This window comes from Nanorana parkeri, unplaced genomic scaffold, assembly GCF_000935625.1.
Source record: "Nanorana parkeri isolate BGI_ZX_2015 unplaced genomic scaffold, ASM93562v1 scaffold1543, whole genome shotgun sequence".
Taxonomy (NCBI): Eukaryota; Metazoa; Chordata; class Amphibia; order Anura; family Dicroglossidae; genus Nanorana; species Nanorana parkeri.
In genome coordinates, this window is record NW_017307811.1 from 46751 (window position 1) to 62420 (window position 15670).

General features: G+C 43.9%; 1 protein-coding gene across 1 annotated transcript in view; it reads right to left on the reverse strand.

The window, feature by feature from the left end:
* Nucleotides 1-15670, reverse strand: part of LOC108798723 (sorting nexin-29-like) — a 152493-nt gene that overhangs the window by 29716 nt on the left and 107107 nt on the right. Inside the window, exon 6 of the mRNA XM_018570503.1 lies at nt 14990-14997. Coding sequence (XP_018426005.1) covers nt 14990-14997 — 8 coding nt within the window. The remainder of the gene's footprint in view (nt 1-14989; nt 14998-15670) is intronic.

Sequence of the window (15670 nt, forward strand, 5' to 3'; positions counted from 1 at the left end):
GGAGAAATGACATGATGACCAGATTCTTTGACCTACCCCTATTGATGATGTCGGCTGTGGCGAAATTATCCGTGTGAAACACCACTGTATGGCCGGACCATAAAGGGCCCCACGCTTTCGCAGCTGCTACAATCGGATAAATCTCAAACAAGGAGGATAGTACTTGAGGGAAAATTCTTCTGACGGTATCAGCGAATTTAAGCTAGGTGTGTGGACCGAATGAGGGGCTGACAAGTCGTATATCAAACGGTATTTATTTGAAAATTTTCCACATACCAGTCCGATCGGACTGACTCTCCACATGGAAAAAGGGTGTTCTGAAAACGGGCCTATGACAAAACCCTTGTCTAGTTCAGCCTGTAACAGTGCGTCAACCCTATCTGGAGCAGCCAACGCCGACCTCAAGTTCCTGCACTCAAAAGTCGCCTGTGGTAAGGTAATCAGGCCTGTATGAAACCCTGTGACGAACCCTTCCATCAGGAACTTCAGAAAGGCTGGATCAGGGAAGTCAAGACGACTGCACATTCTTGGCCGTGCAAGCGACTTTCGGATGGGCTCTGAAACATGTTGAGCAGATATGCAACAGCCTACATTGTGGAAAATTACAAGATTTGTAATTGTAGTTATTACAAATCTGTGCTTTCCCTAGGCATTGTATGGGTCTACCTAACTTGTCGAACTGTGCAGGACCTGTGGCCGTCGAGCTGGGCAAGAACCCTGCTGGCTTGTTCGCTGTGGTCGTATCTGTCCCCCCTGGCGTAGGGCACCAGTCCACTGTGTGGGCTGAAGACTGGCACGAGGTGCACACCGGGGCTTTGAGACCGGCAAAATGTCTGCAAAATAGTTCAGTGTCGACCCTGCCCCAATCGGCGGTGAATTGGAACTGCGACAGACCGGCTGCTGCTTTGGCTGAAAACGCCCGGTGATAATCATAGTATGCGAACCCTCCATACTTGTAGTTTAGGGGAGAGTGCGCCGAGCTGGTGACGCTACGGCCAGCAAACGCCAGCAGAACCTGTAACTCCGACCGATGATCCGGAAGTGACGCGAACCTGAACCGGAAGTGACATATCGCTCTAGGGAACGTCACCTTCTGCCGACCACTGCACGCCCTCCTTGTCTCGGCCGGCCCTCTTTTAAGGTGGTGAGGGGGCGCGAACCCCTCCCACAAATACAGGCTAACTCATTAGCCTTCTCACTTATATTTATATTTCGTTTTATTACTCTAGTTAAACCGTAGTATACTAATTGTTGTATTTAAAGAAGTTGTAAATACGTGATTGTAAATGTAAACGTCTTGTTTTCCTTTTATGAAATTAATAAAAATTGAATGTTAAAAAAAAAGTATGGCGGGACGATGACGGGACTCCCGGAAGCCGGCGGAGAGGTGAGTGTTTTCATTAGCGATCAAAATGTTTAACGAGTAATCGAGAAATGAATCTTTAATTTACACAGCCCTAATATATATATATATATATATACACCTTTTAAACACATATAGATGCATATAATCGCTCCTAGTGTGAATGTAACCTTAGACTGTCAGGTTTTTTGTGATCTAGTGTTACATAGTTTCATTGTTAGTCAGGCTGAAAAAAAGACACAAGTCCATCTAGTTCAACCTAGAGAAATATGAAGAAAAAAAAGAAGAAAAGCCTAAACAGAACGCTATGCCCACAATTGCCCACTGTTGATCCAGAGAAAGGCAAAAAAAAAAAACCCTATAAAGCATGGTTCAATTAGCTCCAACGGTGAAAAAAAGTCCTTCCTTATCCCATAAGGCAATCGGATATTCCCTGGATTAACAATCTCTGATGCCTAATATGCCTATAAGAACTCAATATACATTAATATTCTGTGCATAGATTTTTTTTAAACAATTAACTGAGAACTAGAACTAGCTCCTGGGGGAGTCTGTTCCACATTTTCACAGCTCCAACTGTGAAGAATCCTGTCTGTATGTTTGGCCTGGTTTGGCCTGGTTCACACCTGTACGTTTTGTAGCGCGTTCAACGCTCTACGAACGCTCGACAAAATGCTCAAACATGAAATCCCATTGTTTTCTATGGGTATGGTTCACACCTTGCCGTATTTCAGCCCATCTGAACGCGCTACAAAACGGCCCACGCCTGAAAAGGTACATGAGCTTCTTTGAGGCGTTTTTGTCACGTGTTTCCATTGGGATACAGCCCTCGGAAACGCGCGACAAACGAAACGCGAATCGCGGTAAAAACGCACGTCACAAAACACGCAACAAACACGCATATTCAATACGCCTAGGTGTGAACAGAGACTAAAGGTTAAACCTCTTTCCTCCAGATGCAAATAGTGCCCTCTTGTCCTTTGCAGTGACCCTAAAGTGAATAATTTGGCACCAAGCTCACTATATGGACCATTTATGTATTTATACATAGTGATCATGTCCCCCTTAATCGCCTCTTCTCCAGAGAGAAACAAATCAGGTCAGTGAATCTTTACTCATAGCTGAGCTCCTCCATACCTCTTATGAGTTTAGTTGCCCTTCACTGCACTTTCTCCAGTTCCACAACATCCTTTTTGTGAAATGGTGCCCAAAACTGAACTGCATATTCCAGATGAGGTCTTACTAATGCTTTGTACAGGGGCAGGATTATGTCTCTCTCGGGAGTCTATACCCCTTTTAATACAAGAAAGTATTTTGCTTTCTTTAGAAACTGCTGCTTGACGTTGCATGCTATTATTGAGTCTATGATCTACCAGAACATCCAGATCTTTCTCTATCATTGACCCCTAAACATACTCCTCCTAGAGTGTATGACACATGCATGTTTCTATTTCCCAAGTGCATAAATCAGATCTGCTTGTAAGTTGTAGACATCCTGTAAGGACTACATAACTTGGTGTCATCTGCAAACACAGAAATAGTACTTTTAATCCCCAACTCTATGTCATTTATAAAAATATTAAACAGTAAGGGGCCCAGCACTGAACCTTGGATGACACCACTAACAGCCTCAGACCATTCAGAGTATGAATCATGGATCACCACTCTCTGAATATAGTCTTTAAGCTAGTTTTATATCCAATTACAAATTGAATACTCTATACCTACTGACCTTAACTTATACATTAGCCGCGTGTGGGGAACTGTATCAAATGCTTTTGCAAAGTCCAAGTATACTATATCCACAGACATTCCTCTGTCCAATTTTTACTCACTTCCTCATAAATAAGAAAGTAGATTTGCTTGACAACTTCTGTCTTTTGTGAACCCGTGCTGACTATCGCTTATGATATTATTTTCAAGCAAAAACAATTTCATGTGATCCTTGATCCAACTTTTAAGTATCTTCCCAACAATTGAAGTTAAGCTTACAGGTCTGTAATTTACTTGGTAAAGACTTTGAGCTCTTTTTAAATATAGGCACCACATTGGCCTTGCACCAATCTATCAGTACCAAGCCAGTCATTAGAGAGTCTCTACAAATTACATACAATGGCTTTGAAATTATACAGCCCAATTCTTTTAGGACACGTGGGTGTAAGCCATCCGGTCCGGGTGCTTTGTTCACCTTAATTTTATCTATCTGTTTCTGGACCATATGGCACTGCTATCCCCATTATGGACTTCAGTTACATCCTGTTCCTTGGTGTGCACACAGCTGAAGAAAGTATTTAATAGATTTGCCTTCTCTTTTTCCCCAGCTACCAACTCTGATTTATCTTTTAAGCGGCCTCCATACTCAGACCTGATATTTTTACTATTAATATATTTAAAGAATATTTTGGGGTTAATCGTGTAACTCTTTTGCAACCTGTCGTTCATTTTAAATCTTTGCAAGCTTTATTTCCTTTTTTTGTTATATTCTATAGCTTTCAAATGATGACAATGTTTCTTCATTTTTATATTTTTTAAACGCCTTTTTCTTATTCTTTAGGGCTTTTACTTTTAGCCTTTTAAACTCATTGCTTACTGGAATATATTTTGCCGTATGGTTGAGAACAATTGTGTTCCCATTTTCGTTCTGTGTTTTTTCATGAAAATATTCCCTCCCAGTTTATGTCTTCAAGAGCAGCAATCAGCATGGGAAGATTTGCTCTCCTGAAGTTAAGAGTTTTTATTTTTCCAGTATGTGAATGTTGTTTACAACTTGAATATTTGTAAAAAGCTCTGCATTGTTTGAGATTATCAGATCCAGCAGAGCAAAATTTCTAGTTGGGGCTTCTACAAACTGTACCATAAAATTGTCATGCAATAAGTTTATAAGTGTCCACCCTTTTACTGTTCCAGCAGTGCCATTATGCCAGTCAATGTCAGGAAAGTTAAAATGTCCCATTATTACTAATGTCCCCACCCTTGCAGCCCTTTCTATCTGTTTAAGGAGCTGAGTCTCTATCTCTTCATTAACGCTGGGGGCCTGTAACAAACTCCAACAATTACCTTTGCGTTATGCGTACCAGTATACAACTTCACATAACGCCTCGGCACCATCACACTCACCATCAACAAAGTCCTCTTTCACACACACTTTTTTTTTCTTTCAAATATATATTTTATTGAAAATAAAGTGTTTCAGGGTTACAAAATAGATTGTGAAAAACACATATAGTTCTAATGTACAAGGTAACAACATATTTCCTTAGCGGACCTCAGAGGCAAGCGTCGGTTGTAATGGTCGGTTTCACAGTAAGTCCAGCCTGTGCATACTGAAGAAGGTTCGTTGAACATTGTGGGTGATTACCATGACTGTTAGTGGTATTGGAGACTACCAGGGCAGCCCGTTGTGTTTGTAACGTCAAAGATATGCAAGGGAGGTATAAAGGCTCTAGTTGGCACTGAAACCGATCTTTTCCGGGTCCGATATTCATGTTAACATAGGTACATCAGAAGATGTGGGGGGAACGGTCTCAGGAAAGCATAGATAGGTGGGGGAAAAGCGGGATGAAAAGAGAGAGGTGGGGAGAGTCTGGCTGTGAGCGGTAGGGACCAAGTTGATGTAGCAGTGTGTGGTGATCTCGTCATCACAGAGTGAGGAGGCGACGATGGTCGCTGGTGGGCATAAATTTTTCGATCCAAGGGGACCATACTTTTTCAAACTTCCGCATGGTGTTTTCCACCTGTGCAGTCCGCTTCTCATGTGACATCATCCAGTTAACATGCCTTTTGAGACTGGAGATGCTGAGCGTGCTAGACAACCATGATTTAGCTATCTCTCTTTTAGCGGCCATCAGGATATGGAGTCACAATTTAAAGATGGTAGTCGGGAGACCCACTGGTTTACAATTAAGGAGGACAAAGGTGGGGTCTTTGGGCATGGAGCGCTGAAACAGAGAAGAGATCATGCGGAAAACTTTGTCCCAGTACCATGCGACTTTCGGGCATTGCCACCATATGTGATAGAAGGTTCCCGGGTCTGGGCAACCCCTAAAACATAATGGGGAGGTTTGCGGCTGAAATTTGGCAATTCTCGTGGGCACCATGTACCATCGCATTAACACTTTGTAATTTATCTCCAACATACTGACGCAGCGTGAGCTAGATTTTGTGTTTAACCAGGACTGCTGCCACATGTCGTCCCCCAGAGGAGATCCCACATCTCGTTCCCATAGGGAAGTATAGGAAGGGGCAGATTGGTGAGGAGGCGCTAGCAGGTAGTTGTATAGTATGGAGATGGTTCCAGGGGCATGAGGATTATCTCGGCAAATGCGTTCAAAGGGGCTAAGGGGACCTGCAGGGGATAGATGCCGCATGTGTGTGAGGATGAAGCTTTTAATTTGGAGATATCGAAAGAGTTCCTTAAAAGGTAAGTGGTAGTGTTCCTGTAGATATGGAAAAGGTTTCACACCCGTGGGGGTCTGGAATTTCTCCAGACTTACGAGTCCTTTGTCCGACCAAGTAGCGAAGCTTGAGAGGCTGGATAGGGCCAGGGGGAAGTCAGGGTTATGTAGAAAAGATAGTAGAGGCAAGTGTGGTGAGACTAATTTCATGTGTTTGTTCAGTGAGTCCCAGAGGAGTAGGGAGAAGGCAGTGATAGGGTTTAGCGGGGAGGGTCTGTGTTTGGGTCAGAGCCAGAGGAGGTTAGCTACTGAAGTAGTGGGGTCGAATGAGTCCTCCAAAGTGACCCAGCGGGGGATTTCTGTTTTTGCATGGTACTTAGATAATTGTCCAATTTGTGCTGCTTCGAAGTATTTCAAGAAATTGGGAACACCCAGGCCACCCCGGATCTTGGGAGAATAAATGGTGTTTCGGGGGACTCTTGGACGTTTACCATCCCAAATGAAGTTCATAACGTTAGATTGCAGGGAGCGCAGTATCGAAGTAGGAACTGTCACTGGCAGAACCCTGAATAAATACAAAATTTTAGGTAAAAGGGACATTTTCATCGCCGCTATTCTGCCCAGCCACGACAGTTGGTACTTGGACCATGTTTTAAGTAGATTCATCAGCTTTGTGATTAGGGGTGGGTAGTTAGCTTTATAAAGAGTGCGATACGATGGGGTTAGATTAATTCCAAGGTATGGGAGCATGGTGGAGGACCAACAGTATGGGAAATTTGTTTTTAAGTTCGTCACTAGTTGGTCTGGCAGCGATATGTTTAGTGCAATGGATTTGGAGTCATAATTGCATAGTCCCGATACAGCGGCAAATTGGTTGAGGGTCTGTTTAAGGTTAGGGAGGGAGACAATGGGGTTAGTGAGGGTAAGAAGGGCGTCATCCGCGAACAGGCAGTGTTTATGAGAGGTTCCAGCATAGGATATGCCTGAGATATCAGGGGAGGAGCGTATTTTGCAAGCCAGAGGCTCTAGAACTAGAGCAAAGAGTATTGGAGATAGAGGGCAGCCCTGCCTAGTACCTCTCAAAATGTCAAATGTTGGTGTGCTGAGGGTTTGTTGTATAGCGATGCAATCCATGTGAGGAAGTGACGGCCAAATCCCCAGCGCCTAAGTACCATGAAGAGATAGGGCCATGATACTGTATCAAAGGCCTTTTTGATGTCCAGGGACAAGAGCATAGTGGGGATGCATCGAGTTTGGGCAATGTGTGTTAGTAGGGTAAGTCGGCGAACGTTGTCGCCAGCTTGCCTGCTGGGTATAAAGCCGACCTGATCTTGTGTAACCAATTGCCCGATCACTGAATTCAATCTATTTGCTAGGACCATTGCGAGCAACTTCACATCCACATTCAATAGAGATATAGGTCTAAAGTTTGCGCAGTCAGAATGGTCTGCGTTTGATTTGGGTATCATGCAGATGGATGCGGAGAGGGATTCTCGGTTCAGGGTAGCACCTGATCGAATGCAGTTAAAAGAGGCGGCTAGAAGGGGCGCGAGTATGTCTTTAAAGGTATTGTAATAGGCCACCGTGAATCCATCTGGACCTGGTCTCTTCCCTTTGGAAAGTGAGGTAATGGCAAAAAGGACTTCTTGTTCCGTGATCGTATCCTCTATGGCTGCTATTTGTTCTGGCGAGAGGGAGGGGAGATTAATATCGTCTAAGAAGCGATCAGTTTCCGTTGTGTGTGTCGGGACGGGTGCCGAGTATAAAGAGGAGAGATGTTTATGGAAGAGCTCAAGAATGGTGATGGGATTACTAGTTGGAGTGCCGGAGGGGGTGCGGAGCCTTAAGGGCTTAAAGGACGGGTCAAGTGATCGTAGCCTATTGGCTAAGAGTGTGTCTGCTTTATTCCCTTTAAGGTAGAACTTGTGAGCTGTTCGATGTAATTGTTTGGCAGCATGATCTGTCAGTAGGAGGTTGAGAGCCTGTCGGGCAGCCTCAAGTTTAGATTTGTTGGGGGGTGTAGGGGAGTGGGTAAAGGTCCTTGCACAAGAGTAGTAGTCTCGTTCCAAAGACTCTAGCCGTTTGAGTCTTTCCTTTTTTACATGAGATGCTAGTTGGATGAGTTTACCTCTAAGCACGGGCTTGTGTGCTTCCCAGAGCAATGTTGGGGAAATGTCTGGGGTCTGATTGTGGCTTAGTCGGATAGGCAGGACTCTATGGTACTCTTAATTACAGGGTCAGATAGTAGGGAATCATTCAAAGTCCACTGAAAAGGTTTATTAGGGGGTGAAATACTTGAGAGGACTAGGGTAACCGCGGAGTGGTCAGAGCATGGGACAGGGAGGAGCCTCGCCTGTATAATGGAGGGCACTAATGAATGAGAAAGAAGTATGTGGTCTATCCTGGAGAAGACATCATGTGGGTGAGAGTAGTGTGTGTAATCCACTTTGTGAGGATTCACTTCTCTCCAGCAGTCGACGAGTGAGTGATGTGAGATGAGGTCACGGAAGGTTTTCGCTGAAGTCAGGTATGTTGGAGAATCTCTGGATCTATCTTTATGGGGAAGGAGGACTAAATTTGAGTCTCCGCACATGATAATCAAGCCCATGCCGCTGGTTCGTACCTTACCCAATAGGTCTGTAAAAAATGGAAGTTGGTCAGTGTTAGGAGCATAGTAAGAGACTAGGGTGACTTCAGAATCATTGAGGAGTCCTGTGAGTATTAGATATCTGCCATGGGGGTCTCGTACTACTGAGTGGCATATGAAGTTGGCTGAACGGCGGAATCCGATCAATACTCCTTTCTTCTTACAGGTGTCGTTGGCCATGTATACGATTGGGTACTGGGCGCTAAAGTATTTAGGACATGATGTTATGATACTATATCAGCATGAGATGAGCGGAAGAAACGGAATGCACGGGTGCGTTTATTTGTCATCCTCAAATGTCAAAGACTGGTCTAAGGATTTCCCGACTCCAAACCTGGTGGAGCACATTGTGGAGGGATACAATACGGTACGCAAATTGGTCACTAATGAAACATGGAGGGAGACCCAATTTAAAATTATGCATCGGGCCTATGTGGCATACTTCCTTCCGGCTGGAGCAACAACGCAACACCTAACATCACTGTGTCCAAAATGTGGACTCCCACGCCCCTCACTGACCCACTGTTTTTGGACATGCCCCTCAATGGCGCAGTTCTGGACTAGGGTTAACGCATATATTGCAACAGTCTTGAAGTGGACCCCGCAAATGAACCCGGTACTATATTTGTTTAGCACCTCCGAATATTCAGCGGTGGAACCTCACTGCACCACCCACAGAGGCAGAGACTGGTTGCACATTTGTCTATTGGCTGCTCGGAGGAGTATAATGGAAGCTTGGAATACATCCTCCACCGCGCCAATCTCCAGTGTCATTACGGAACTGAAAGTCTTGTTTAATTGGGAAAAACTAGACACTGAAATGCACGTTGACGCACTTACTAAAACATTTTTCAAGCGGTGGAAATATTTCCTGGAAGCAACGTATGATGGCACGGAGATAGCATCAATAATGCAACCCTTTAAGTACTCAGCATGATATCTCAAGGCAAAATTCACATATGACTTAGGGGTCCTGGAGGTGCCCTGACATGTCAGTATAGATAATTAGTGATTGTAACTAGACTGAAATATTCCTAGGAGAACTTATCTAAGTAATATAATAGCATATGATAGCTAATGTGAGTATGGCAACCAGCTTGGGAATGTTGGGAATGTTGGATTGTTAACATTTGCATTTTCTGGTACAAGTGTTGAGGTCGCTATAAGTGATCTCACGTTGTGTAAACTGTATACCTTGGAACAATAGGTCAGGCCCCTCAGGGGGATGACCGCAAAAACAGAATAAAGTTTGTTTTTAAAAAAACGGTCTCCATGCAGTGTTTGATTGAAGCTAGGTTCACAACTTTGCGGCTTTTGCAGTGTAATATCGTACAAAACAGAGCTTTGCATTCAAGCCTATGGAAGTTGATCACATCTTTGCGATTTGTCGCGCGTTAGAAATCGCCTGTTGTGCAAAAAGGTGCAGGAGTTATTTTCAGGCGGTTGTCGCGCGATTTGGGTGCCATAGACATCTCTGTGCATTAAAAATTATATGACAACCGCGTGGTTTTCAAAGCAAAAATCGCACAAATAAAAATGTGCGACCACTGCATGAAAACAGCTCACCAGGTCAATCGCCTAGGTGTGAACCTAGCCGGAAGGGGCCCAATCCTGGTGAGGCCTGCGGACATCAGGTTGGTAAAGAACCCGTGGTCATTTTTGGAAAAAATCCCTAATTGTATTGCAGAGGTGCCTGTTGTACAGTTATGGTGAAATTTAAGCTCTCACAGAATGAACTTGATAGACAAAGTATTGTATTTAACACCTAAAAACGTGTTTTATGACCGCTGGTCATTTCTTCAGATATAAGGTGCTGGTATATAATTTAACAATGATACAAAGGGTAGAATGTGAATATAGATAACATAACATAGATGGCAAAAGGAAATAGTGGGAAGCACAAACATGCTATAATGATTACAAAATCATCAACACAATTAGCAACACAATGCCTCTGATGTTGCTGCTGAAGCACACACTGCCAGGGTACTAAGGCACAGCAGTAGAAGGAAGAGGAAGAATTTCTGGTTCTCAGGGCATAAGGTGAGGTCTCAGCAAGCAGAGGAGAAACACGAGAAGGTGGGGGGTTGGGGTGCCAGCGGTAAGGAGAGGTTTCACCCCTCCCAAACCCTGGAGTTGTACATGGGTGGGGTGAGATTGAAGACACTGTTGTCATTGAGGACTGCAGTAGCTTGTGGTAAATGGGCTTATTCATGCTGCAGTACCTGCACAAAGTCCCAGGATTTTGAGCCATAAACTGGTTGTAAATGGAGGAGCAGTGGTGACAATGGCTATCTTAGTGGGGCTTTAAAGTCATTCTCACACACACACATCGGCCAGGCCTGCCTGATTGCAGACAGCACCTAAACAAAATGATTTTGGATTATATTGAGTCAAATGCGGATGTGGACCAAGACCCTTCTGGACTTTGGAGTCTCTAGGCTGGGCCAGTGGCCAGAGCTTTTCCAGTATGGAATCAAGATGCTGGCCTGCACAGCAGCCAGTGTGCTTTCAGAGAAGGAATTAAGCACAGCAGGTGGTTTTGTGACAGAAAAACAAATCCACCTGTTCCCTGACACAGTTTACAGGATCACTTTTATAAAAATGAACCAATCCTGGATCAGTGATGAGAACCAACCCCCTCCAACTAGTGCTAACAAATACAGTGGGGAAAATTATTTGCTCCCCTGCAGATTTTGTACGTTTGCCTACTTACAAATAAATTAAAGGTCTATAATATTTAACATAGGATTTATCATAGGTGTTTTTTAAATGATAGAGACAGAATATCAACCAAAAATCCAGAAAAAAACACACGATACAAATGTTATAAATTGAGTTGCAGTTCAGTCAGTAAAATAAGTATTTGATCCCCTACCAACCAACAATAATTCTGGCTTCCACAGGCTGGCTATGTGGTACACAGATTAGTCCTGTCAATTTAAGAAGGTGCTCCTAACCACAACTCATTATGTATATAAAAGACACCTGTCCACAGAATATCTTTCTTCCATTCAAACCTCACCACCATGGGCAAGACCAAAGAGCTGTCTAAGGACATTAGGGACAAGATTGTAGACCTGCACAAGGCTGGAATGGGCTACAAGACTATCAGCAAGAAGCTTGGTGAGAAGGAAACAACTGTTGGAGCGATTATTCGCAAATGGAAGGAATACAAAATAACCATCAATCGCCCTTGGTCTGCAGCTCCATGCAAGATTTCACCTAATGGTGTAAGGATGATCATAAGAAAAGTGAGGGAGCAGCCCAGAACTACACGGGAGGAGTTTGTGAATGATCTCAAGGCAGTTGGGACCACAGTCACCAAACAAACCATTGGTAACAAAATACACCGCCATGGATTGAGATCCTGCAGCACCTGCAAGGTCCCCCTCCTTGCTACGTGTTTGGTCAACCTGTGTGGGTACCTGTATACAGTGTGGGGACACCTGTGCCGGTACCCCTGACAGGTTGACCAAACACGTATGACCACACAGGACAAGACTGCAAACAGGGAACAGGGTTCAGGACTGCAAAACAGGTAACAAGGTTCAGGACTGCAAACAGGGAACATGGTTCAGGACTGCAAAACAGGTAACCAGGGTTCAGGACTGCAAAACAGGTAACCAGGGTTTAGGACTGCAAAACAAGTAACCAGGGTTCAGGACTGCAAACAGGTAACCAAGGTTCAGGACACACAGGAAATGATAGCAGGACACTGAGCCTTTATCCTGACTGCAGGGAGGGTTTAAATATCCTCCCAGGAAGCACCAGGTGATGGCTAAGTACTGACAGCTGGGAGATACCCGCAGGTGAGCACTGGAGCTGCAGGTTTCAGTACCACCCAGTGGTGGTCTGGTACCTAACAGCTTCTGGCTTCCTGGAGACACCTGCAGGTGACCACAGGAACTGCAGGGCTTAGCTCCAGCGCCACCTGGAGGCGCTCTGGATACCTATTTTGCAGTCCTGAACCCTGGTTACCTGATTTGCAGTGCTGAACCCTGTTCCCTGTTTGCAGTCCTGAACCCTGTTCCCTGTTTACAGTCTTGCTACCTGTTTTGCAGTCCTGAACCCTGTTCCCTGTTTGCAGTCTTGTCACCTGCTTTGCAGTCCTGAACCCTGTTCCCTGTTTGCAGTCCTGTTCCCTGTTTGCAGTCCTGTTCCCTGTTTGCAGTCCTATAAGCTGTTTGCAGTCTTGGGCCCCGTTACCTGTTTGTAGGCCTGATTCCGGCTTGTTGCAGTCCTGTTGGGAATACAAATAAACTGTATATAAACACATACTGCCTTGTCCGGTGTGGTCATACGTGTTTGGTCAACCTGTGTGGGTACCTGTATACGGTGTGGGGACACCTGTGCCGGTACCCCTGACACCTGCTGTAGTTGAAAGAATTAATAGTGTATCCCCATTTTAAAAGTGAAATTTGAGAAACCCCTACATGCTTGTTATATGTTCCCATGCACACAGCATATCTAAAAATATTTTTCAAAAAATATTTCTTACCTTTTCTAGTTGTTTCCCTGGAGCATGTTGAAACTTGCAGGCTACTCTGAACAATTTCAAAGGGCAATTAGAGGGACAAACTGAGGGAGAATGTGAATAAACATAAAAAGTACCATCCAAGTCTTGAGATTTTTAACCCCTTGCAACTACAGACAGTGTTAAAATCTAGTTTACAAATGATAATGAGATCTGCCAGCACAGTATAGACAGGGCACAGAAGCGCTTCCCATTGGTCAATGTGGTCATGTGATCTTGCTGAACAAAGAACACTCACCCTTTCTGAGTGTTATCCTGAATCTGCAGTGTAGTGTGCGGGCCGTACACTGGCTAGTGGCGGGGGGTCCACATACAGTTAACCATTATGAGTATCGGGGGTGGGCAGAGGTGCCTTTTAGCATCTGTAGTGTACCCCTCCATTTTTTTTTCCGGGACAGATAGGGCATTCATTTGACAGTAGATTTGGATACATATATTTTATTTCTTAGGGTTTTTTGGAAGAAATTGTGAGAAATTGTGAAAAATGCATGTTCCTGTATTTTTCCCCACATTTACGTAATTTGCACACCCACAAATATTTATCAAAATATAACCACCAAAGTGTGATTTCTATGGTTTATTGGTAACGTTCAAAGTAAACGTTTGCATTTTAGTTTTAAAAAGTTGAATTTATCTTTCAACACTTCATTGCTATATATGCAGGGAAGAAAATCTGAGGGCCTTAGCATACCGTTAAGTTCAAGTCTGGTTGGCTGCGGCAAAAATTTGCACAAAGGTGATTTTTTCACATATTTACAAATCACTAAAATTCCAAATGATGTTGCATTTACTTACGTGAGCATTTGACACTTGGGAAATAAATGCAAATGTCATCTGGATTATCCAATATCATTGTTGGGACATGGGGATTTATCTGGGGGACTAGGGTGATCTACTGCTGGCAGCAGTGGTTAATGGCAACTCTGCATCCAGTCAAAAATTTTTGATCTGCAGATTCACTTTGTGGCATTGATTTATAAAGAAAGCATATAAACAGCATCTTAAAATTTTAAAATTGAGGTATACTGACAACTATTGTCACAGATTGAAATCTCCTCTATTTATGATGTGATGTGAATTGCAATGAAACTGATGGTCTTCTATTTCTCAATGTAATTTCCTAATGTACTATGACTAAAGCTAAAAACACAGATTTAAGTGTTATTACACCCAGCAGCAACATACGCCACATACTTCTATCGTTGCTGTTTCATTTGTCTTTGCGGCCTATCATTACAGCAAAATGTGTTTCTTAAAGGAGAACTATGAGGTTAAGGCTTTTCCCCATAGTTCTCCTTAGGGTAACGGGAGGACACAAACTAGCTCCAGCTACAGCTCGCGTTATACTGAAACGCTGCAGCTGAAGCAGATCCCGACAATTATATCTGGATCCGCCCAGCTGCGTGACTGACAGCTAGCTCTGCCTATCTAGAGGCAGAGCCAGCTGTGCCCGCCCCCTCCCCCGTCCGTTCTGCCAGTCAGCGCTGGCAGTTCAGAGCGGGGAGGGGGGAATCCAGCCCCTCCCCTGTCATGGCAGAGAGCTGTGACAGGATCGAGAGGTAAGCGGACGCCGGTATGTGTTCGCTCACCTCCCGATCTACTGAGCCGACCTGTGACAGATTCATTGTCACAGGTCGGCTAGAACTATGAGGTGATTGAAAAGCACTCACCTCATAGTTCTCCTTTAATAGTTTATTTACCTTTTTGCTGCCAAGGTCTTTTTTTGTATTTTGTGCACGCATGTTATAATCCATATTATAGGCCTGAAAATAACTTAAAAAACCCCAAACATTATATATTTTCTGAAAGCACAGATCTTAAAATAAAATGGTGGCAGTTGCAAATGTTTATGTTGCACGATATTAGAGCAACTCTTTCTCAAACCCAAATATTTTTTTTAAATGCAGTTAATTTTAGTGCCCCAACAAACCACTATAATACCCATTTTTTTTTTTAAATATAAAGATGAGCTTATGATGAGTAAATAGATACCCAAACATACCCAGGATAAAAATTGCGTGCATCCGTGAAACGGCAACAAAATATGGTACACCAAATTGTCCATCAGTTTAGAGATATCCATGACTATTGGCCCTAGAATTATTGCTCTCACTCGCACACGGTGATACTTAACATGTGTAGCGCAATTGTCATTTTTGTACGTATGCGGACCCAAAACGTGTTTACATTAATACAAGCGTGCTCGCAGGGGACGTTTTTTTTATGTTTTCATTTATTTTATTTAACCTTATTTTTTTCAAACTTTTTTTTTTTTAACTTTACTTAATTGCTATCACATAGGGGGACTTAGAAGCCCCATATGTGACAGCATACTAGTGGTGACAGGTACTCTTTAAGGGGATGTTAGGGGTCAATTAGACCACTGGTGTCACCTTTCCACTCCAAAAAAAGCTATTGGACTGCAGCTCACACTCCAATAGCTTATTGGCCGGCTTTGGCAGCCGAGCAATGACAGCTGAGGGACCAGAAGTGAAGTTATCAGCATCGCTTCTGGCCGCAGTCAGCGGTAAGGAGATCGACGAACGCATGTTCACCAGACTTCTTCCCCACTTCCCGCTGACAGCTGAGATGCCAGTTAAGGACCTGCAGAATGAGCAGCAGTGCATGAGAAGCAAGGCGGGGTTGTCAGGCAGGGGGCCACACTTCACCATCCCCTGGAAGCGATCTGGCAGCAGCTTGGCGCCAGAATAGCTTCAAGTGTAAAGCCA